This window comes from Thermobia domestica, chromosome 10 (assembly GCF_964235325.1).
Source record: "Thermobia domestica chromosome 10, izTheDome1.hap1.1, whole genome shotgun sequence".
Lineage (NCBI taxonomy): Eukaryota > Metazoa > Arthropoda > Insecta > Zygentoma > Lepismatidae > Thermobia > Thermobia domestica.
In genome coordinates this window covers 230,245,741-230,269,932 of record NC_137463.1, presented here as the reverse complement: position 1 = coordinate 230,269,932, position 24,192 = coordinate 230,245,741, and the positions used below count along the sequence as shown (strand labels likewise).

The window sequence follows — 24,192 nt, the reverse complement described above, 5'->3', positions numbered from 1 at the left end:
TTGGCCAAGAGAATACAGGTAATACTCACAAATTTTCTACCTCATTTACAGATGTCATCTGGTTATTAATTTTAAACAAGGATGCAATCTTGGTCAAGAGTGTCAAGGATTTGCCAAAAGTCCAGGTCATTCCTTAATAGTAATATTAAAGGAAGTATAGTATTGATCAGGGGAATAAAGTTAACATGCATTGTTTTATCCCATCTATAGGTGCCACCTCGTTTGTTGTCTATTTTTAACAGGAGCTCTGAGACACTACTGATGTCTTCAATCTATTGTGTGAAGTTTACCTTTGTACTGCCTGTGTTGGTGCTTAATTGTTTTCCTTGTATGGTTCTTTTTATTGCAGCCAGGACCTGTCTTTATCCCTTAAAGCAGCTTTATATAGGAGAGAATGTAGACTTGTCCAGTCGCCAACCGCAGTTCTGGGAAGTCCAGGCGTGCCCGTAAGTGTTTGATTCCGTTCTTCATAACATCAGTGTTGTAAATGGACCTTTAAAAAAATCAATTGTTACCTAGTGTATGATTTGGGTCCCTTTCCTTACACATAGAAAGGCCCTACCTGATGGTGTCTTCCCACTTGCGACAGTCCTATTAGCGACAGGAACTGTTAACTGTCCTATGAGCGACTGATTCGATCTGTTAACTGCGCTATGAGTCACCGATTCGTTCATACTAAGATAATGGAAGAAGATAAAGTTCTCTCTTCTTTAACTTGTTTCATGCTAATGTGATTTAGAACCTAACAAAATGTACTATGAAAAATTTCGCTCTACCTGAATTTAATATCTGAGAATGCTCTCATTATATTAACAAACTTTCGTACATTTTTCGTAATATTATATTTTTGAATTAATTTTTATGAATACATTGACTCTCCGCCTTTGTCTATGATTCTAATATAATTAAAAATTTCATGTTAAAATGACACGGAGTATAAGTTTAGATTGAATATGTTTATGGCATAAGAAAGAAATCAGAAAGAGGTAGGGGCGCCCGAAGAAAATTTTCTAGGGAGAGTCATCTCCATGGTTGCTTTATCACGTCTAGTATATCTGGTATTTAATATATGTGGTTTGCTATATTACGTATACATTTTTGTGAGTCAGGGCGGCGACCCTTGCCTTTCCATCGGGCGCCCATGGAAAAAAGGTGTTCACCACTTGAGGATATCAAAGAAATCTAAAAACACTGTATTCGAAGAAATTATTACACAAGTTACAAATCTCTCGCAGGACTTAACAGTTCGTCTAGTTATAAGGGATTATATCAGATTGCTACACGACAAGCTTTTATGTATAAATCAAAAAAGGGAGGAAGGCAAAAGCAATTAGTTTACGTTTTAGTAGCTTACAATAAGGGGGAAGGTAGTTTAAGGAGTTTGTTTACCGTTTGGATTGTTTAGAGTGAACTGCATTGTAATTGGTGGGATTGGTTGAGAATAGTCAATCAAATATAAGGGATCTCAAAAGCTGTCTTTTATCATTGACATTTTTTTTTTAAAAAAATCATAGTCTTAGGAAGTCTAAAAAGTAAATATTGTGCGAAACTGTTACACGTTTAAGTTTTTCAAAATAAAATATATTACTGTGCTTAGTGAGTAATTAGATTTGAATCAAATTAAGTACAGAAAACAGATGCTTTTGAAGAAAGGATTTTCAATAATTACATAGGAATATACTTTTCTTGGAAACGTCCCTTTATCTCGTTAAGTTATTTGATATATTTTATGTCAAATCTAACTTAAAATAAGTTTTATTTGCACTCATAGTAGAGGAAAAATATATTTGACGAACAGTATCACTGGCACGTACATATTTCATACCAAGGTTGTTCGGGCGCTAATAACGGCAGAGGCAAACATATTTCACAAGATGGAATCATATCATCTTCCCTCATCTCAATGTAAATGAATCGGTCGCTCATAGGACAGATAACAGTTCCTGTCGCTAGTGGGACTGTCGCTTCTGGGACTAATTCTACCTGATTTGCCATAGGGACCAGATTATGTCACGTGATGAGGTCAAAAGTCACGTTGCGTGCTAAATCGAGTCTCGGGATTCCAAATCCAGATGTTTTTGAGATGAGTGAAGGAATTATTTGTTTTTTTATTGATTTTCTATTGACATTAATGTTAATATTTCGTGATTTTTTGACTATGTTCCATCCATTTTAGGAGAATTTGCTTTTGGAATGTAGAATTTCCATAGCCTCTTCTACCTTTGAGATGAATTTCACCCATGTCTCCCAAAGTCTGTTTACATCATTGCAACTGGATAGGCCCTTTGTCCTCAGAATTATATTTTACAATATATATCTAAAAATACAATGAATTAGCAAAGTGATTTCAAAAATTAAGTATAGCTATGATTATATAAAATTTACCGATTTAAGATTTATAAAATATTATTACATTTTAAAAAATACATTATTATGACTTAGTTTTAAAACATTTAAAAATGTTTTATCAGGTATTTCGACATACAAGTCACACGTAATATAAGTATTTATCTAGTCGATAGAGTTCAGAAGTGTATTCTTTGAGATATATTGGCACGAAGAATTTACTGTCATTTCTTTTCTTAATATCTATAAAAATTATCTTTTAACTTTTATGTGTTGCATACACATAAAACAATATTATTTTGAGTAAAAATGTATGATAACTGAAATTTAATGTTTGTTGAAACACCAGTTGGTATGATTGTGTTTAACTGCAAAACAGTTTCATTTGAATAAAGTAAAGTGTAAATTCTGTTTAGAACTTATGAAGAACTAAACCTTACAAAAACAAGAAATCATATTTCTGGTGGACATTACCAGGTGAGCATACTCGTCGTTAAAAAGGAACGTTGTGTTAAAGGATCATTTGGAAGTCCTATAGAAGTAGGGTTGCCAGATTGAGCTTAAGATAAGCCTGGAGGTAAGCATTTGTCTAATTGGAGACACAAATTTGAAACTGAAGATCTCTTTTCATTTGTATGTTATTATAAGTTACTTCGGTGCAGGTATACAATCTTGGACCATACATGAATTCATAAAACATTTGCTTCTTTCCACACGAGTTCGACTCCTAGTATTTTGTTTTTTAAGGGAGGAGTTGCTTTCCTGCGTACAAATTCACTTTAGGAAGGCTTAGCTGTTATAGCTATAAATACAGCGTGCGGATATATGCCATAAAACGACAGTACAAATAAACACCAATCAACCTGTTAAGAAGCAACTAAAAGCAAGAAAACTGTACCTAACTCTAATGAGCGCAGGACAAGCTGTTAGGCCTGCGGGTTAGCATGAATGTACATCCGTAGTAAACAGGCGCATTAGTGATGATGAGTATGCGCATAAACGAAGATAATGCACATACTGGATTACTGCGAGATGCTCTACCTGTGGGACACCTTTGGAACATTTCTATCGTTACTTAGCATCATCTTATCACTCTGCCTTCACATAGCTTTACGGTACATCATAGATTCCTTATAGACTGTTGCATGGTTAGAAGCTTATACTTTGTATTATGTATTTCCACTTTTTTTACGAGTGTCACAGGTAAGATCTCATATATTTTGATTACTTACAAAGGTGAGTTATAAGTCTTACAATATTCTGTTACACAATATTCTGTACTTGTTACAGTACAATGAAACCAAGTTAACATCCAAAGTATAGTCCCATGTTGAACTGTCTCCTGATACATTCTTGGCAGTTCCTCGATTCCGTGTCCATACCACGTCTTGATCTTAGAGTCACTCACTGCTGTTTGCACATCCTGTTGGTTGATATAGCGTCGTGATATTAGAAAGTGCAAGGCCACAACTACAGGGTGTCCAATATACAATGCAACCCGGAGTTTGGGATAGTAGAACTTTTGAACCTGAAGTGATACATGAATAATGGTTATACCAAAATGAAGCCTTGTTCATGCATACATTTTTAAACTAGGAAGCAACGATTGAAGTACACTAGGAATCACACAGTGTTGCCAGATGTAACCGAAGGTGTATTATTATTATTATTATTATTATTATTATTATTATTATTATTATTATTATTATTATTATTATTATTATTATTATTATTATTATTATTATTATTTTATTTTTATTATTTTTTTTGCCGAACATGTAAATTGACTCATAACTCATACGCATGGACGTTCTGTCGTTAATTTTCAGTTTGTTTAGTTAGAGTGGATTGGAAACTATGGAGCAGAGAAAAGAATTCTTCATTTCCACCGATAACTAATCGGATGAGGCCTTTGTAAGGGAGAACTAGGGAAATCGTACTTTTTATAAATTAACACTCTGAATTGGCAACTTTGCTCATGTTTCAGTGCATCAAAAGGTGTGTTAAGGATCTGTCTATATTATGCAATTCCTGAAAACAATGAAAAACAAACTTTGAAATTATCATAATAAAACGTTTACTTACACCGTCTCCTTTAGCTTAACCGGCATAAGCATGGGACGTAAAACTTAAAGATTTTTTATATGTTTTGTAAATAAAGTAATTTTGTATATTTGTAGACAATATTTGAATTTATCCTCATAAAATATGAAATTATAAATGTAAAAAGAAATTAGAATAGTTAAAATGAATGGGTACAAACATTGTAAAGCGAATAATGAAATAGATACCAGAATCAAAATATCATTAGAATTAAACATTAAAATTTATTGATGAAAATGATCTATATGATAGAGATTAAAAACAGTGTAAAATCAATGAGGAAAAATACAAGAATAAAATAAAAGAATATTAGGATTACAGAGTTATTCAGAGAGTTATTAAAAGTTATTCATGAAAATTATTTTTATGGTATAAGTTACACAAGATCAGATTTGCTACAAAATTTGGTCGTACGAACTCTTAGGAAAGAAACAAATTAATTGAATTGTTATAATACTTATTCATACAAATAGGACGGAAGTAACGCAATTCCATCTATAAATATCAGTTAATTTGTTTAATTTGTAGTCCAGTGTACATGTAATGGCAGCCTAAATCGTCGGCCGAGGAGTGATCAAAATAGTATTTTATATCGTACTGTATAGAAGACTACCATTGATCAACTTACAACAAATCAACGTACGACCTGGTACTGGAAACCGAAGTCGGCCGTAAGTCGATTAACTGTATTATTATTTGATCATTCAGACACACTAAGTCATGTCAACACTATTTCATTACTGAACTGTGGTTCTCTGACCTGCTTTTCAGGTGCTGTTTCGAAGAGCGTGACCAAGGCACGTGACGCGTCGCGGACATACACAGCCCATCATTGTATTGTCCTTCCATCTTTTACACATTCTGAAAATGTGGGTTCAGTCCAATGGCTCCTTCTGATGTTGCATTTTAAATGTCCAGCAGTTTAATTTCTTTCGTCCAAGAAATAAAGTATGTTGTTTTAGAAATCTAACAGTCTATTATTGATCATGGAGTAGTGTGGAATATAGTTATTGAAATGACCAACGGAACTGTAAACGAATATGTAACGTAAGTTTAGTTTTTCTAAAATATTTTGTAATAGGGGGGTCTATATGTTTAAAAGTTTGTTGTAATTACTGTATTACTTTCTCTTAGGTTCTTTTTTTCTGGTTAATAAGATCCAAAAGTCTTCAGTGAAACTGAATAAGGAAGAGGTGTTCTGCAAGTCTAAAGTTCTATACCATCATTTGTCAAGTGTAGTTTAGTAAAATTTTGAATAATTTTAACAAAGATGACAGAAAAGATATCTAACCTCAAATTTATATTTGTCTTTAACTGGTATTGCAGATATCTCAAGAGTCTGAAAAGTTAGAGAACGAAATTCGATTCCTTAACTTAGCAAAAACGTCAATATTTTAGTTTAAACAATTCGTGACCATATTCATAAACCCAACCTGGTTTATACATACCAATATATATTTGTATGCATGTTCGATCTGGCAACTCTGACTTTCATCTGAAGTCGAAGTATTGTGAAGAGAGCGGCAGTAATGGATTAATTTCCTGTAGAAATGGAGCAGAAGAGGGCGTGGTTGTGAATGAGAGTGATTGTTTGTTTAGTGTCTGTGGTTTTTGACTATTTTTTTTCAATATTTTATAACTATGATTTTGTTTGGACCAGTTATCACCTAAATTTAATTTTGTGCTGAAACATTCAAGAACAAAGTGAATAGTGCCAAATGTGAAAATAATAACCAAAATAATATAATTCAACGAACTAATTAATTCTTACTTAACGACTGCACCTAATCAATTTACAATTTATTATCATTACAACTTATTATTGATTACACTCGTTAATACTTCAGGCAGTACAATATGCTCGTTCGAAAATAATTTAATAATGTACGAACTTATTTACAAGATTCATTCTTACAAGGAAAGTACTTCGACTCGAACGGGTGAATACGCACAAAAAGGAAAGCATGAGCATTGTTAGCACCCCGGAAGCAAACAGTGTTGCCAGTTTTTCTGCAAGATGGTGTAAACGTCCACAAGAGCTGGGCAAAGAAGAGCACGTGCCATAACTACAGGCCGTCCGTAAAGTCTGACCCCGTGCCATTTTTGCAGAAAGGGTTGGATGGATGAAAAAATCGGCGCACACGTATCCCATTATTTCTAGGAGCACACAGTTTGAAAGAAAAAGTTGTATCCCAGGGTCCCCAGGAGGGTACCAGAGAGAGTCCAACCAAAATTATCAAATGGTAAAGGGGGTCAAGTAGTATATCATTGGAAAGATATTGTGCAAAGAAACAAGATGAAGCAAGTTCCGAGTCTCTACACTCACACCTGTACAAAATGGAAAGAGTCAAAATGTCAACACAGTTGTCATGAAAGAGTAAGTGACCACCATTTTGCATAGGGTGTGCATAGACTCGGGACTTGTTGCAGCTTGATTCCTTTCAAAATATCTTTCAAGCGATATACTACTTGGCCCTCCCTGCATTTGATAATTGTGAGGTGGACACTGCCTGGAACCCTCCAAGACACCCTAGGGCAATACTTTTCCATTCAACATGTGTGTCCCGAAAATAATGGGATACGTGTGTAACGTCAGCCAATCAGCGCTGAATGGCGATCAAGTCACGCTCACACTACTGATATTCCATTTACACCAGACTAATACCAGCAACTCAAATTTCCCATAATCTCCATAAGTTGTTTCCATAAACTCGTACTTTGTATTTTCTATATTTATTCCCTAGCTAATCTCTTTATGGTCTGTTAAGTTAATATTAGTGTTTTCTTCAATTGATATTATATCTTGTTCTTTCACGATTATATTTCAGGATAACCGAGGACAAGATTATTCAATGGTAATTTTGTGTTTCTGTCCTTGATTTTTTTGTATGTAATTAGTTTCAGTTTGTATTAATCATTGTACCTTATATGAACCATTGTATACTTTTAACTCTTCAATATTTTTGGTTGTACTTACTGCATTTACAAGGCTACGTACTGAGATTTATAAGAATACTAACTCAACATTTTGTATTTTACAGAGAAACGAATATCGAATTTGTTACCAGTACTTCTTTTGCAAAGGGCATACGACGATATACAGGTGACCACTTGCAATATCTATATATTTATTTACTATTTCCTAAGGAGATCTTTGAAATACAAAAGTACATGTTGCGCATTTAATTTTTATACCTGATGCCACTACTTTCAATATATATATATATATAGGGTGCAGCATCTATTTGAGAAAACATAGTATAAGTGGCATAGTACCTGTATGTCATTGTAACACATCCCTTTTTGTTGCAGGTAAACATGCCAAACCCTAGGATAGCCCAGTAAATAAAGAGCCATGCAGTCATCGTCTCCTTAGCTGCAGGACACGCCGATTCCAACATCGTTGCCTTCCTGAAAGTCGCCTAAATCATTCGTCTTCAAAGTTCGGAGAATACTGGAGGTGGTGATGTGGAAACCGCTTCCCACAGGAAACGACATTGTCATCGCTCGGACAGGACCAGGACGCCCGAATTCATCGCTTCCGGCCAAGCTGTTGTCGAACCGGACCCAGGGAAGTTCATGAGGGCACTCGCAAGGGAGGAGCAGGTTGACGAGGCTACCATTCAACGTGTGGTGCATGAAGACCTCCGTTACAAGTCGTGCGTGATGCGGAGAGGCCAGTTCATGTTCGCACGAACCAGGAAGAATAGAATGATCCGCGCCAGGTGCCTTTTGAACAAGCTGAAAGGACCAGAAGGCGAACCGTAGAAATGATCGGTGGCTGTGTAAATCACCCAAGGAGGTTCTGACCATCATGCACACCGCCTCCGTGATGGTTCTGGGGGTCGTGAGCAGTGAGGGCGATGTGATGCCTCCACATTTCTTTAGTCAAGGCGCCAGAATCAACGCCGTTGCTTACACCGATGTGTTGAAGATGATTGTGCAGCCCTAGATTACTACTCTAGCACGTGGCAGGCTATATGTTTTTCAGTAGGACTCCTCTTGCACCCATACGGCCCATTCAACCCAAGAATAATTGGCCACTAATTTTCACGTCGACCCAAACATGTGGCTCCTCAGCTTCATTGATGTCAACCCTTTGGACTTTTACGTCTGGAACGTAGTTGAGAGGACCTCTAATAAACATTCACACAACACCGTTGTGGCTCTCAGGGCAGCCATTGTGGATGCCATGACAAACATTACCAGGACCCACCTCATTCATGTCTGCCGACGGTTTCGACACCGTTTAGAGATTGTTATTGCTCCAGATGACAGTTTCATTGAATGATATAATGTATTCGGTCTTTCTTCACGTGTACATAACGTTCAACGGTCATTAAATGTCATACCTCTAATTCCTTTTTCGCGAATGTTATTTTGTTCTCAAATAGCTGCCGCACCCTGTAGATAGATAGATAGATATAGATCTATTTTATAAAAGAGAAAACAACATTGATAATCAATAGATAGAAGCAAAGAATAGAAACCAATATCCTGGAAAAGAGTGATATTAGACTCCGGAGATTTATAGAAAACTGCAATTTGAGATGCAGAAGTGCAGATAGAAATAAGCAATATCACAAGATGGAAAATTAATTAGATTTCTGATTTAATGTTCCACGATTATGCACTTTAGGTTAGTGGAGGTGGGTGATCAATGAAAATGAATTAGTGAGAGGAAGCGGGAGAACTTCGAGAAAACCCATGAATACGAGTTTGTCCATACCAGAAACTTACATAGTCAGGGATTGAACCAGGAAGCGGATTAACATTATACATATCCTACAATGGAATTAGAAAGGGATGTAATGGAGCGTCTGTATATCATAGATCTCTATATCTATATTATATTTATATAGTCCAGCATAGTGTATACTCGCCTTAAACTTACAAATAAACAACAAGATTAGGTGATATATTTACGAAATATTTTTGAAAACGGTTGAGTATATACTTACCATGAATTATAGAATCACATTATTGGATTATCGTTTAACGAAAAATTGATCCATAGATCAATCAACAGATTTCATTGAACTGGGTGAAATGATATACTTGACGGAATTCCCCATACTAAGTTCCGAGGTAATTCACCATATATATAGAAAAAATATCATTCTTAAGCGTCAAAAACGGGCTCAGAAACACACTGAGTAGCAGAAGCTAGTTTTCGGAACAGGTCCCGCTTCAACCTGTCTTACAGTAGTAGATGCATTAGTCTAGGAACCATACTACTGACAACTGTTGCACGGAGATGTGTAGAGAATATGTTGTTCAAAACTTGTTTTCGATGTGTCTAAGGATAGCTTTTAGCTTGGGTAAGCGTTTCTGGTATGGGGATGTTTATCCTAAAATGGCCGTCAGTTTGATCACCAGCTAATGTTTAACATTGGTGAAAAATAGCCCTTGTTTTCCGAAACTATTGTTTTTAGCTCAAAATTCCAAAGGACCAAAATTAATCAGTGCATATTTTTGAATAAGGTACAAACAGTTTTAAAAGAAAAAAACTAGTTTTAAATGTTTTTAAAAAGGTTTGTTAATGAAAACATTGCATTCTTTGCAACATTGCTAAGATAAAATATTCATTTTGATAACATACACAATCTTAAAGGAAGGAGTGATTATAATAATTAAGAAGTAAAAGCAATAAATGGTTATTAGTGAGGTCTAATCTCTATATATAACATAATAGGCTAATTCCAGTCATTGTGGCACTTTGAAAGTCACAAGTAAGGAATTTGGGACAGGCTATTACATTCTTCCTATATATACACACAAGTTTTTGGCTGTGCACGAGTCTGACAATTAGAAATGTAAGGGAAATCAGGAGGAAGTTGTTCTGCGATAATTTGAGAAATCCACTCTGTTTCAAATTCCACATATCCATATTCACTAAGATTACGTATATCTAGTAGATTTGTTAACAGACTGTACCACCAGTTTGCTCGTAAATATGCCCTCTCGACATGTAATGCCGTAGTAGATGATGATGGTGGAAAATTTGTGAAGTCAAGTTTTCATTCGATGTTATTTCATGATTCTTAAGTCATCCATTTTATAAAAGTCTTTAGACAACATCCTTGTTAAAAACTCTTCAGCATTTTCAGTTATTGAGCTTGACAGTTCATCTCTTCCGAAGTCTGTAATCAAGTATGAATAGCCTTCTGGCAGCTTTAAAGCTGCTTGTTTTGTACCAAATTTGCTGGTAATATCTACGATGCACTCAGAGAATGAATCGCAGGAAGTACATCAATAACTCGTATTGAAACAGCTTGATATATATCGTATACTGGGATATATCTTGTAGATTATTATTTCCTAGAAAGATCCAAAATTCGTTTTCGCTATTCGGTTGAAACTGTTTATGAAAACAATAAACAGTACAAACAAATACATCTGTGTTTAATATTGCTGTTAGAACACTCTCAACGTTTGAGTACTTACAGCATTATTTATGTGAAGAAATATTCTTTCCTCGGCTTCTTCAAGTGTACTACATTGATGATGTTCTACCACATTGCTTTCTTGTAATTTCTGAACTTGTTCTCAATCCATACTACTACAATAAACTATTTTGCTTGAGAGTCTGTCCTTGTGTTGAATAAAATATTCTGAACGTTGAAATTGTGTGTGTGTTTTTTTAATTGAAGCCCAAACTGCATCCATGCTTTTAGGCAAAGGTTTAACACTGTTTGAGATTGCAATATTAATTGCGTTCTTTTCAATTCGTCTCAATCTTTTTGCAGCTTTCATACTATCATCTTTGTAAATATCAACCCTTTTGGCAGATTTTGAGAGGTAAATTATCCTCTTTAGCATATTCTCAGCAAAACTGCCAAAGCTTTTCATTGAATTTACAGGAGTGGCAGCTATGGTGTGAGCATGAAGCATAAAATCAAATACTATGCAGGGTGTGTTTGGATGACATTGGGTTGTGATTTTTATTTTTATTTCAAGATCTTTCACTAATTTTGATTTGTTTGATTTTATCAGATTGCCATCTTTGGCCGAAAAGAATAACGTTGGTGTTAGTTCAAATGTTAAAAGTTTAAGAGTAGCCACAATATCTCGAAATAGCAATTTGTCTCTACGATGTTTCTACTTTCTCATCAATATTTTTTTTTTACTCTGGTGGCCTCTTCTTAACGAAAGTGAAACTATCGTGATATAGATCATGTTCATCATTTTTTTTTTTCAATTCCACAGATTTATCTATGAAGCATACTTATTGAGTACTTCTCATGCTTGATTATGTCTTCTAATGCTACAGCCACTTTCCTTCGGATCATTCCTATAATACCACACTGACCTTTAGCTGGTTGGTTGTAGCATATCTCCAAGTACTGATTCATACCCACACTGGTGAACTTCGTTTCTCCATGCTGAACAACAAATTCGCCTGTTTTTAGAGTCTCTACTATATCAGAAAGTTTTTCAGGAAGTTTCAGTCTTCACAGTAAACTGAGCCACATTTTCCATAATTGACTTTACTTAAGGCAAAAAACAAAGGCAAGGCTCTGCCGAATGCACATAAATAGAGATCCTAGTTCCCCTCTCTATCAATTCTAATGACGTCTCTCAATATGGGGAATAACATGTTTAAAAAAAAATAAAATAACGAAAAGATTGGATTTTTATTCGTCCTGTTTGTTAAAGGTAAGAAAGTCAGCATGGAAGTCCTATAAAAGACCACTCACATCATCTTCAGTTTTCTTCTTCGCATTATAGTACGATCCTTGTCCTTGCACAGTTTTCCGAATTTTGAATTGATCAAAGAGTGCTGGTACTTCTTAATTTCAGATTTCATCAAAAACTGTTGAAACTAGATTCGTTGTACAGCTTCTGCTGTTTTGTTCATGCCATGAACACCTCTACAGCAATGATTATCTTGTAATGCACTTCCGACCACTTTACGACCAAATAATTCAGTCTCCACTAATGCTTCAAGATTTCACTATCTTTGAGATATAGCCCAAGACAGCTTATTATTATTTTAGTTGTATGAAAAAGATATTTTCAAACTTATCAGGGAACTGCAACTGTAGTTAATTGGCTACCTTCTAAGTCAACCACAGAGTTCCATACCCTTGGTTTATATGTATCAAAAAGTGCTGATAATTTACCATGGTTATATATATATAAATGCTTGATTGGTGGCTTGAAAAGGAAGAATAGAAACAGATGATGAAATAGTTTTGGAAGCTTCTTTTCAGTAATAAGTGAATTAAAAGCGCTTCACGAAGGCAAACTTGTCTCCGAAACTACTAGTAGATAAGTCATGATTTGATAAAAATCGTGCCATTAACCATGTGAAATCTATTTTTGATGTTGAAACTGATGTTGCGTGCCTGGGGTAGTTACTGGCCATAAATTGTGATCAATGTTCTCTCTTACTTTAGGGCTGTTAAATGGCACTAGCTTTTGATAGTTCAAAACTTCATTAAGTTTTTGTTGTGTTTACCAAATGTAAAACTATTCAAGTCTAATCTCTGGAATTCCTGTACTATAATGTTGTACATTCTGAAATAATACTATAACTCTGCAATGTGAGCTACCAATGCCTGATTTTGTACCCTCGTGATGGTAAAAGTTATCCATAGCTGCTCGAGACGGATATTTCTGGCTAAATGTGTGGCCAATGAGACACGGTGATCCACCGTTAGTTCCACAGCTTTTGCTACGAAAGAATGAACCATTCTTTGAACAGTGTCATAGCTACTGCATAAACCAACGTGGTTCAAAGATGTTATTAAAAGTTTAGATTTGCATGTTGCATGAATTGTCTGTGCAGCCGAGAAATGAATTGGGGGCCTTAATATAGCATATTTCAAAACGACTGGTTTTCTTCTGTCGCTTTGGTGCTGGAGTAAGTTGTACTTTTCTATGATCTTTATTTGTCATTTTACAGATGCAGCTTTCTAAAATTCTAAACCATAAAACAAATCAAAAATCAAATAATTAACTCACGTTTCTAAAATTTTCTTATAGAGTTTAATTAATGGTTTCGAAAAATAAATTACATTCATTATCAATACAAAACTTTATATAATTCATGTGAAATAAAATTAGCGTATCTAAAATAATGTGCTGACCAAGTTTGGTCCTTTGAAATCTTGTGCTGAAAGCAATAGTTTCGGAGGTATAGGCTATTTTACTCTAACGTTGCACTTTGGATCGTCAGCCATATTGGCAATCATATTGGAAGAAACTTCCCCATACTAGAAATGCGTACCCAAGCTAAAAGCTATTCTTAGATAGATAGGAAACAAGTTTTGAAGAGAAATTCTCTATACACCTTCGTGCAATAGTCGTCAGTAGTATGGCTCCTGCACTTCATGTTCAGTAGACGCTACCGTAGGGAGTACAATTTGCCAGTATAATTTATCGAAGGTTATAGAGGACAAACTGTAGATGTGATTGCATGAATTGCCATTGGTTACAACACATGATTTCAGTGCTACGCGTGAGGGAGGTATCATAAGTGACACTGCACTGACACTCACAATTTACGTAATATATTTAAGAAGAGATTTTTCACAGGGTCTCAATGGTAGTCAGAAATTCTGGAGGTAGAGGTCATATTCTTCCTTTAAACAGCTCCGGATTCTATATTTTAACAAGACAATGCCTGACTACAGATGTCTAGGAATGTGCAAACCTTCTTGAAGGAATGATGGCTATCGATGCTTCTCTGGCTTTTATGGCCGCCTAACATTTTGTCTATCAGTCATACATGAGATGTAGCTGATTAGCACTTTATTTGTGTAATGTTATTCTTCGTTACATTCCCCAGTTTCAAATATTAAATAGTTACTAGTTATAAAGTTCATAAGATTAAAATAAGTCACACACCACGATTATACACTTTAGAATATACATATTGTGCAATAAATAGCAAATACGACACCTTAAAATAATAAACATCAACTTCATATAAGATTGTCTTACGTTATATCATATTTTAGTTACTCTACCAACAACATAAACAGGTAGTCATAGCAACCAAAACAAGAAAATATGTCGATGCAATAACAACTATTAAAATTAGTTCTATATATATATTTTCTTTTTCTGCTTTTCAGCAGCTTGTGCCCTTTTAAACAGAACTTTTACTCCTAAATAGGAAAAAATACTGAAAAGAACATACAGATACACATTATCGTCACGGTTCTCCTGAAAGCAATATCAATGTTTTGAAGTGTTCCGTGCACAAGCAATATCAATATTTTGAAGTGTCCCATGCAAGTACATTGAACGTGTTTGATTTGATGCTACAATGTATTGAACTTCGGGTTGCACCATCTACAAATTTTAAGTCATACCTATTTACCAATGTCAATGGTGTAGCGCAGTTTTGAAATTTTAATCATGTGACGAATCTGTGATATCAATTTGATTGCACTCAATGCGTCTTTCTTGGTGTTTCTTGGAATTTTCACAAACAGCTCTGTAATTTATTAATGTACATGTTATGGTTTATTGCTCTGCAGTAAATGAAAATTAAATGCATTTAATGCTACTAAGGTGAGATAAAAACCTACTTAAATATAATCGTTGCACTTTAAAATATACAGAGTTAAATGTCAGTCCATTAATAGTTTGTCTTTTCAGAATGTGTACCCGTTCGTTTGGTGCTTGGAATTATGATATTGTTTACTACTCTGGCTTGTTACTTCATACGAGTAAGTATGTCCCTCGCAATCGTTGTCATGGTCAAACAAAGAAATACAACGAACACTAACACAAGTCATTCATACTCCAGATGTGTCGTTCCAAGAGAAGTAGTTAACGAAAGCCAAACTTTCAACATTTCTCTTGCAGAAAGTGTTCAAGAGATGAAGGTAAAACAACTCTTACATATAATTTTAATATTTAATAATAATATTATAGACCTATATATATATATATATATATATATATATATATATATATATATATATATATATATATATATATATATATATATATATATATATACAGTAGAGCGTCGATTATCCGAACGTCGGTCAACCGAACGACCGCTTAACCGAACTGTGTACTCGCTCGCACCTGTTACTCTCCCACCCTACCGTCCATCATCCCCCTCACTCCCAAACCAAGTTTTCCACAGTAGTCGCTGCACTGAGCCACCGCTGGCGGAACATTACTTCTAATGGGGCCTTCATAAGGCGCTGCTGACCGGCCAAGCTGCCAGTCGCTGTGTTTCAACAATCAGCACACTTCTGTCGGTTTGGCACTGGCTGTACAAGTAGCGGCAGTATCAAAGCTGTTCACAGCAACAGCTGCGCCAGCTTAGAGTTGAGGCGTGCCGCTCCGCGCATGGCAAATAAACATGTACAGTTCGATTATCCAAACAAACCAGTTTTCTGAACACCCATATCCCCCAATTACTTCGGATAATCGACGCTCTACTGTATATATATATATATAACAAATTCAGCTTGAAAGAGCAAGTTACATATTACTGGACTTTAAAAAGAAATTAGTTAAATCACATAATTATAATTCTATTCATCATCATCATCATGATACGTATTCTGCCATTATTGGCAGGTCACTTGCTGCAACTGAGAAGCTTCCATGGTTCACGGCCTTCCGTTAACCTCTTCCTCTTCACGTAGGATTTCTCTGTTTTAATACCGTCCATTAATTGTAGTCTCTTTCACCCCCTCCCTCTCTTTCCTACTACCATACTCTATAGCACGTCCCTGATGATATAGTTCCGTTTTAGCGAATGTCCCAACCAGTTTCTCTTCCTCTTCTTAATCATATCTAAAATTGTTATTTTCTCCCCTACCATTTCTAACACCCTCTCATTCGTTTTCCGCTCGACCCAGCTAATTCTTTCCATTCTTCTCCAGAGGGTCGCGGTGGCTCAGTGGTAGAGCGTTCATCTCTGGTGCTTGGGGTCCCTGGCTCGATCTCAGCTAGTGCAAAGTGAATTTTGTGGTGAACAAACACCGTGTGCGTGGGTTTCCTAGGAGTTCTTCCGTTTCCTCCCATTTCATTTATTTGTAATCATCACCGTCTCCTTTAGCCTAGCCGGCATAAGCGTGGGACGTAAAACAAAGACTTCGTTTCATTTTCATTCTTCTCCACACCCATATTTCGAAAACTTCCAGTCGTTTGTCATCATTTCCCCGTAAAGTTCATGTTTCTCACCCATACAATATAATACTCAACAGGAAGCATTTTATGAGTCTTTTTCTCAATTCTTTATCCAAGGTCCCACAAAGTAGTATTTTCTTCCTCCTAAAGGCTTCTTTCGCCTTTCCTATCCTTGTTTTTATTTCACGTTCACACTTCATATCATCACTAATAATTCTACCCAGGTATCGAAAACTAGTCATCTGTCTTATTTTCTCCCCTCCTACTTCTATATTTGACACCGACCCCGTTCGTTCCAATTACAGTGGCTTTTGTCTGTCTAACATTTATTTTCATTCCATATTCTTCACAGCCCTACCTCAAGTTTACTAACATCTTATTGATTTGAAAGAAAACAAAAATTATTCTTCGTATAAACAAATGGATAAAAAATATATAATAAAGAAAGAAAGAAAGAAAGAAAGGAAACATAGATACTTTAACATAATTTTGTAGTTGTATTCTTTGACGATAATTTTCCTAGATTTGCACAAACTATATAGAAAGAAATACATGAAATATACAAAATAGTGTTGTAAGTAATTGTCTTCTAAATCACAAATTGTAATTGGAACCATTGAATAATGAATTTAATTTGAACACCCGTTGATTAGGATTAGATATGAAAGAACTTGGAATAATGTTTTGTGTTTATTGCATCTTAGTCGAGGATCTAAAATGTGAACTTAATCGATACATACATGATCATTAACTTGTAATTTACATATTTCTTAATATGTTTCTTTAACAATATTAGGTTTACTTTTGTATATTAATTTAATCTTTTAATGAGGGATGTTCCCGAGGAACAGACATGTTCGAAACTTGTCAATTTCACGGATATTATTACGTCAAGAACTGTGGTACTTTGTAAGTAGCTACCTATGGTGTGACAATCTCTGGTTCCATCGCGCGGCTTGCTACTGTGCTTTATATAACCTATATTATACACAAGGGTAGAGAACGACAACTCTTAAATCAAAATAAATAAATAAATAAAATAAGAAAGAGCCACTTTTTCTCTGAAATGATTGGAAGGATTTATATCAAAATTATGTTTTGTTTGCAACAACCATTTTATTTGTAACGAAAGCTAATGCAAATTATTTACTGTTGTTAGAGTAAGAATAAGAAATTTTCCGGGTGCGTCGACATCGAGGTCTTTTTGCACCCATACAAAGTCAGGACTTAAAAAGGAGCACCAACCGAACACGAAATCAACAATAATAAAACTAGAAATAAGCTAATTAAAGTTCAAGATAAACATACACGCAGGAGTTAAAAAGAACACTGTAGTTTATGTAATATTAAAACGTTTATCAGAAACGCAATTCAGTTTCATATTCACAAGTTTAATACTAAATGAACAGAATGATTTTATTTCAGAAGCATTGTTACCATTAGTACTATAAGTAGAGGAAGTATCAAAACGATGCTTCTCGTACTTTGTGAGAAAATGGTACACAGAGGACAAAATATGTAGTTTTTAGAAAAAGAAAATATGTAAAGATTAGGAGGCGGTTGACACTTTACTGTATGGCGGATTCAAAGCACCTAGAATGTACCCTATCCATATGCTTCTTTGTCATGTATGTCTTGTTAGTTTTCTTCTCTGCTATTCGCCGTTTTCGTTTATCCTTTGTCAGTAATTGTATAGATATATCTGATTTAGCGATTCGTTCTTGTAAATCTCTGTTTTGTAGGAACCTTGTATCAATCCCAACTTCTTCAGAACTTTAAATCATATGAAGAAACCCCTATTAAAACACAACCAAGTGTCATTGACAGCTATTGGTACTACTTTTGCATCAACAAACGAGATTTAGGGACAACGTTGTCAAATCATATGAGTAAATCTGAACTTGATGTCATTCGTTACTGTCTCCAGCATGAAGTGTCTCGTCGTAATATTCTCCTGCAACTTTTTCTTTTATGTAGTCGCAACATGAATACCTTTCTTTGGTACATATCAGATGTGTGGTTTATCATCAATTGATAAGTTATGGAAGTAATTGGCTACACGATCTTAAGTATTTCTTTAATGTCGTCCAATTTTACCCTTAGGTCTACGGCATGATATAGGGCCTACCTACTGGGTTTCGATTTCATGATATAGGGCCTACCTACTGTGTTTCGATTTCTTCTCTAAAAAATTATAGGTCACATTTACTGACTGTACCATCAATACTTGCTGCCAACTAATTACTGTAAAATTTACAATATTACTGTAAATTTTATGGTTATAGGCCATAAAAAGGCCATATTTATGCCCTATTCCATAACTTTAACACTAATACCATAAATTTAAGGGTAATCGGTTGGCAGCCAGAATTGACAGTAATCGGTCAGTAAATGTGACCGTAATTGTTTACAATGTAGTTTTTCATTTTCTAATAGTCCTCTCTAATATTTTAGCAAGACACCTTAGTCTGCTACCCTTTCTCTTCTCTATAGGACCTATACTATATTTTTCCTAAATACAAACTAATTATTTGCTTAGCAAAACCATATATTTTCATTAAAATTCAACACGTGTTACAGTTTCACCAGCTAACTCCTTGGCTTCATCAGACACTATGTGATACAGGATAACTGTACAATCGTATATACATACAACAGCTCCTATATTTTTCTATATCAAGCTCATTATTTTATGGTTTGTGCTCTATCTAAAAGCGCTGGATTCACTATCAACATGAATGAAAGAATTGAACCGAAGCAAATATTTAAAAATCTGACATTTTATAAAATGCATTGAAGGTTTTCCTACCTTAGACGCGTCATTCAGTCATAAAAACTCACAGATTGTAAAGATGAGCAAATGTGTTTCAAGAAAATCCTTTGTTTGAAAAATTAAAAATTTTGACCCCATCTGGGATACATATATCCTCCCTTAAGTCTATAATTTAAAGCCATAATCAGGTCTTTACTTTTAAGTCATAAGTTGATTTTTACGGGAGAAGGAATATAGAGTCTAGCATATGCAAACTGTTCCTTCGCCCAATACTTGAGTTATTGTACTTTAATCAATATTCTGAATTTAATGAAGCAAAGAATAATACCAGAGACCTGTCCTCTTCTTTATTACAGAATCTATCATAATACTTACTTTAAAGTTGAATTCATAATTTGGTAGTACTTAAGTTGGTAAAGAATAAGATACACAAATAGGATACAAAGTGTGTAGTTGGTGTGTACTATACAGTATATCCTTGAAAAATCAAAGACATTTGCATTTCAAGGGCCAAAAGAAAAAGTAGACATCGTGTTCCTTGAACTTGATTTGTGTGAATGAATCCAAACTAGTTTTTCATTTGAATGAATGATGTGATATCTCCTGCCTGTTGTTAAGAACATACATAATTGCTTCATCATCCTTCTCATTTACCGGAGTCTTTTTCTATCCCAACAGGACAATGGCGAGTTTGATTGGAGTGAGATGACTCAAGGTTTGATCCTTGGAGCTTTCTTCTGGGGTTACCTCGTGTTCCAAATCCCAGGAGGTCGACTTGCTGAAATGTGGGGAACGAAGAGAGTCATGGGCTATAGCGTACTTATTAATGCTCTTCTTTCAATCATTTCACCATTGGCAGCCAGAGGACATTGGGGATGCCTGTTTGCTGTACGATTATTGCAAGGCCTCTTGCAGGTTAGTTGGTTAAAATATTCTTTGTAAGTACATTAATTAAATATTTTGTACAGTCCGCAGCAAAAAAACCTGCAACATGAGCATTAAGTTTATTGTGAAACTACGCCTAACAGACCAGAGAATCAACATAACATCTAAGTGGCACGAATTACGCCAAGATAAACCCCAGCGTCCTCCCCTGCACACTTATTTTGGAGCAAAAGACTTCGTCATTTCACAATAAACTTACATGCTCATGTTGGAGGTTTTTTGCTGCGGATTGTACGTATATTTAACACTGTAGTGGCTAGTGGAATTTCGGTTTCGGTTTATCACTATTGAAAAGAGATATGAGCGAGTCCAGGAAACACATTTCAAGATCCGTCATTTCTCTCTCATCTTTTCATTGCATTATACCATCTTGTGTCTATGTCCTCTATTACTGTACTATATATATATATATATATATATATATATATATATATATATAGTACATAATTATATACAGGGTGTTACAAAATATGTCACAATGTTTTGGAAACAGATTCCTCACGAAAAAAGTTCATATGGACCTGTGCTCAAAAGTGGATAGTTTCGGAGTTATAGGATGCCAAAAACGTAAAACAAGTGAGCTCTAAAAGTTCATAATTCCACTACTTTGGGACTATGGTAGTCTGGGCAAGACATCACTGAGGAACTGGTATGTGAGCTACCCAAATATCATGTTTAAGAAAGAAGTCGTTCATGGCTAAGCGGTTAGCGTACGCGCCTTTGACGTGGGAGACCCGAGCTCCATTCCTATCGGAAGCTCATGTGGTTTGGATTTCACGTTAATCATTAGGTCCCGTCTCATATAGCGTCGCTGCTGGAAGGGACGTTAAATTAAAAAAAAGTCAATCAACTCATGTTTAAGAATGCTTCAATACTTGCACACCAATTTTTAGACAGGTAGGTGTAGAGTGATAAAGTACTTCCAAACAGCCTCTCTAAAAATGATTATGCAAGTACCAGAGGTTCTGAAAGATGGATATTTGAATAGTTCACATACTAGTTCCTCAGTGATGTCTTGATCCGACTACGATTGGTCCTATAGTAGTGGAACTATGGACCTTTAAAATTCATTTTTTTTTTTTTTTTTTTTTTACGTTTACGAAACATCCTATGTACGTACAACATAAAAGCAGCTCGGGTGAACATAATGATATGTCTCATTTTCTAACTTTCGAGTAAAGTGCAAAAGAAGCTCGATCGTTTTCATGCAATTCAATGCAATTACATATATCAAATAAACTTTCCTGCCTTCTGTACATTTCTGAAATTAAACTGCCTACGTACTCTTCTGTGGTTCGATTACAACTCATTCAACCTAATAACTCAATTTCATTGCAAGTGGCGCTCACCATTATTGTTCACCCGAGCTGCTCGTATGTCTTGCAATAATTTAACACTTGATTCAGCACAAATTAATTCAAGATATTCATTTGATGCTGCCAAAACTTCTCAACCTATTTGGATGTCTCAGTCGATTCTGTAAAAATCGTTTCGTTACACACCCATTATTAACAGTGTCATTCAAAAGGATACAAAACATTAAGAAATAGTGAAAAGGTAACTAGTTTCATTTTTCGTATATTTGTAATATTTATTGCCTTCTAAACTAGAGACATATTACATTGTCTCAAATAAGACATATTATTTGGTAATAAGACATATTATTTTATATTAGTGATTCTCAAATCCATACAAAACCATTTCTGTCATTACTGAGATTAAAGTCTATTTGTCGGGGAGCTATAGCAAGACATGAAGTACGAGATTAAAGTCTATTTGTCAGGGAGCCATAGCAAGACATGAAGTACAGTCTATATCATTTTTTAGTGAAAGAATTTTAATTTAGTATTTACGGTGTGTTTAGGTCGCTTGCTTAAATTAAATAGAGTACTAAATAAAACTTAAATTAAACGTCGAAGTAGTTGACCTAATGATGCAGCTAACAAGAAGCCCGCATCATTTATAAGAAGATTCATTATTTCCAGTTTCCCAAGGTTTGATTAATGAAAAATACTCCATGACCAGTAAACTCTGTTGTTGAACTTTATTTTGACGAGATAACGATCAGTAAATCGTCTCAATTATGTGAGCAAGTTATGCTCACCCTATGATCCGAAGCCATGATTAATATATCACTAACGCAATGTAGTACCACAAAGAACTCTTTAAATTGTTATATTTTGAACTATATGTGAGTATATTACACTGTACTACAAACACTGTTAAACACTTTTAAATCTTCCCGAAGTTCCAGTCATTCTATCAAAATTACATTATGAGTTAAGACTCTTCCTTACTTTTTTTTTTAAACAGTCAATAACTTAGAGACGAAGGAGAAAATAAAAAACGTGGAAAGTGAGGCAAGTAGCATATGCAAATTACTATTAAATGAATTAATAATTGCTTTCAAGATTTTTCATATAGTGTATAAATTTTGGTGCTCAACGACTACGACGGAACAAACTTCGCACCCAAATTTCTGGTCTGTAAGAAGCGGTTTGGAAACAGTTATTAGTTTATTTAATACCGTTTTATAGATATTATCTTGCTCAATTTCTATATTTTTATTATTTATCATTATGCTTAATTTATTCAATAGTGTTTTATATGTTTTATACATATTATCCGGCTCACTTTCCACAATTTTATTATTTGTCATTGTGTTTTAGTTTACTTAATAGTATTTTATAGATACTATCTAGCTCATTCCATACTTTTACTTATGACCGGCTCACTTTCCATATTTTTAATACTTGTATTGACTTAAAATTATCAACTAAATTTCGAAGAAGGTGGAGGCAAGCGAAGACCCTTAATTTCACATCCTAAAGTTAAAGAAATGAATAAAAGCAATCTAACATAATGCAACTTTGACACTTATTTATATGAGGTTTGTACAAAATAGGTATTGACTTTACAGAATAATATGTGGGTGGTTCAAGGTATGTTTCCGAAAGCTGTAAAAAAAAAAGATATATTTTTTAGGACACATTTGAAAACTATACATACATATCTAGGTAGGTCCTTTCTAGCATCCTGACATAATCCCCATTGCGATTCAGATATTTGTCTCACCGTTGAACCAATTTGTCCAAACCTTCTGCATAAAATCAGTGCTCTGGGTATTTAGCACAGTCCTCACTTCCTCTTCATTTCTTCATCACCAGTCGTTTATATCGAACCTGAACTCTTCTTTAGGGAAACACAATTCGACATAAGCGAACTAGTCTCGTCTTCTTGACGATAATGCTGTCTTCTTGACCATAACGCCCACCGCACTCAGTACGCAAACAAGACGCAAAAGAGAGGAATTAGAATGAGAAGGGCTATCCCACTCTCCATACAGCCCTAATCAAGCGCCGAGTTACTTCCATCTTTCTCCGAGTTAAAGTCTGCATTCCAAGGTCAACATTTCGAAATAGATGAAGTGAATGGAATGGAGGAAAGTATTAAATATCCAGAGGTATGATTTTTACCAAAGAGTTTGAACAAATGGATGCAACGGCGAGACAAATGTCTGAATTTCAATGCGAATTATGCGGAGAGGTGAGGAAGGACCCACTACACATGCATGTATAGTTTATATATGTAACTTAATATAAAAGATAAAAATTTTACATCTCAGGGAAACATATATTGAACAACTTATACAGAACACTGCTATGTAAAACAAACAAATTGGGTGAAACAGTAAAGGCGGAATTGCGATCTAAACTGAGTATCACACGGATAATAAGAACGAGACGCCTAAAATAAGAGAAACACGTCAGGGGTGGCAGTAAATGTAACGTATCTGTTGTAGTATTATAAGTACTAATAATCTATGATATGCAATAGTATTTCTGAAACTTTAATAAACAGAACCAAATCTGTGCAAGCGTTTATCAGATTATTAAGTACTAAAATGAAAATGA

At 34.9% G+C, this 24,192-nt stretch overlaps 1 protein-coding gene across 2 annotated transcripts in view; it reads left to right on the top strand.

Annotated features, from left to right (window-relative positions):
• Nucleotides 1–340: 340 nt before the first annotated feature.
• Nucleotides 341–24,192, top strand: part of LOC145663050 (putative inorganic phosphate cotransporter) — a 59,588-nt gene continuing 35,736 nt past the window's right edge. For both annotated transcript variants that reach the window (XM_081729210.1, XM_081729211.1), the window contains exons 1-5: nt 341–446; nt 5,221–5,496; nt 7,491–7,552; nt 15,064–15,293; nt 20,012–20,248. In XM_081729210.1, coding sequence (XP_081585336.1) covers nt 5,465–5,496; nt 7,491–7,552; nt 15,064–15,293; nt 20,012–20,248 — 561 coding nt within the window. In that variant the 5' untranslated portion in view covers nt 341–446; nt 5,221–5,464. The remainder of the gene's footprint in view (nt 447–5,220; nt 5,497–7,490; nt 7,553–15,063; nt 15,294–20,011; nt 20,249–24,192) is intronic.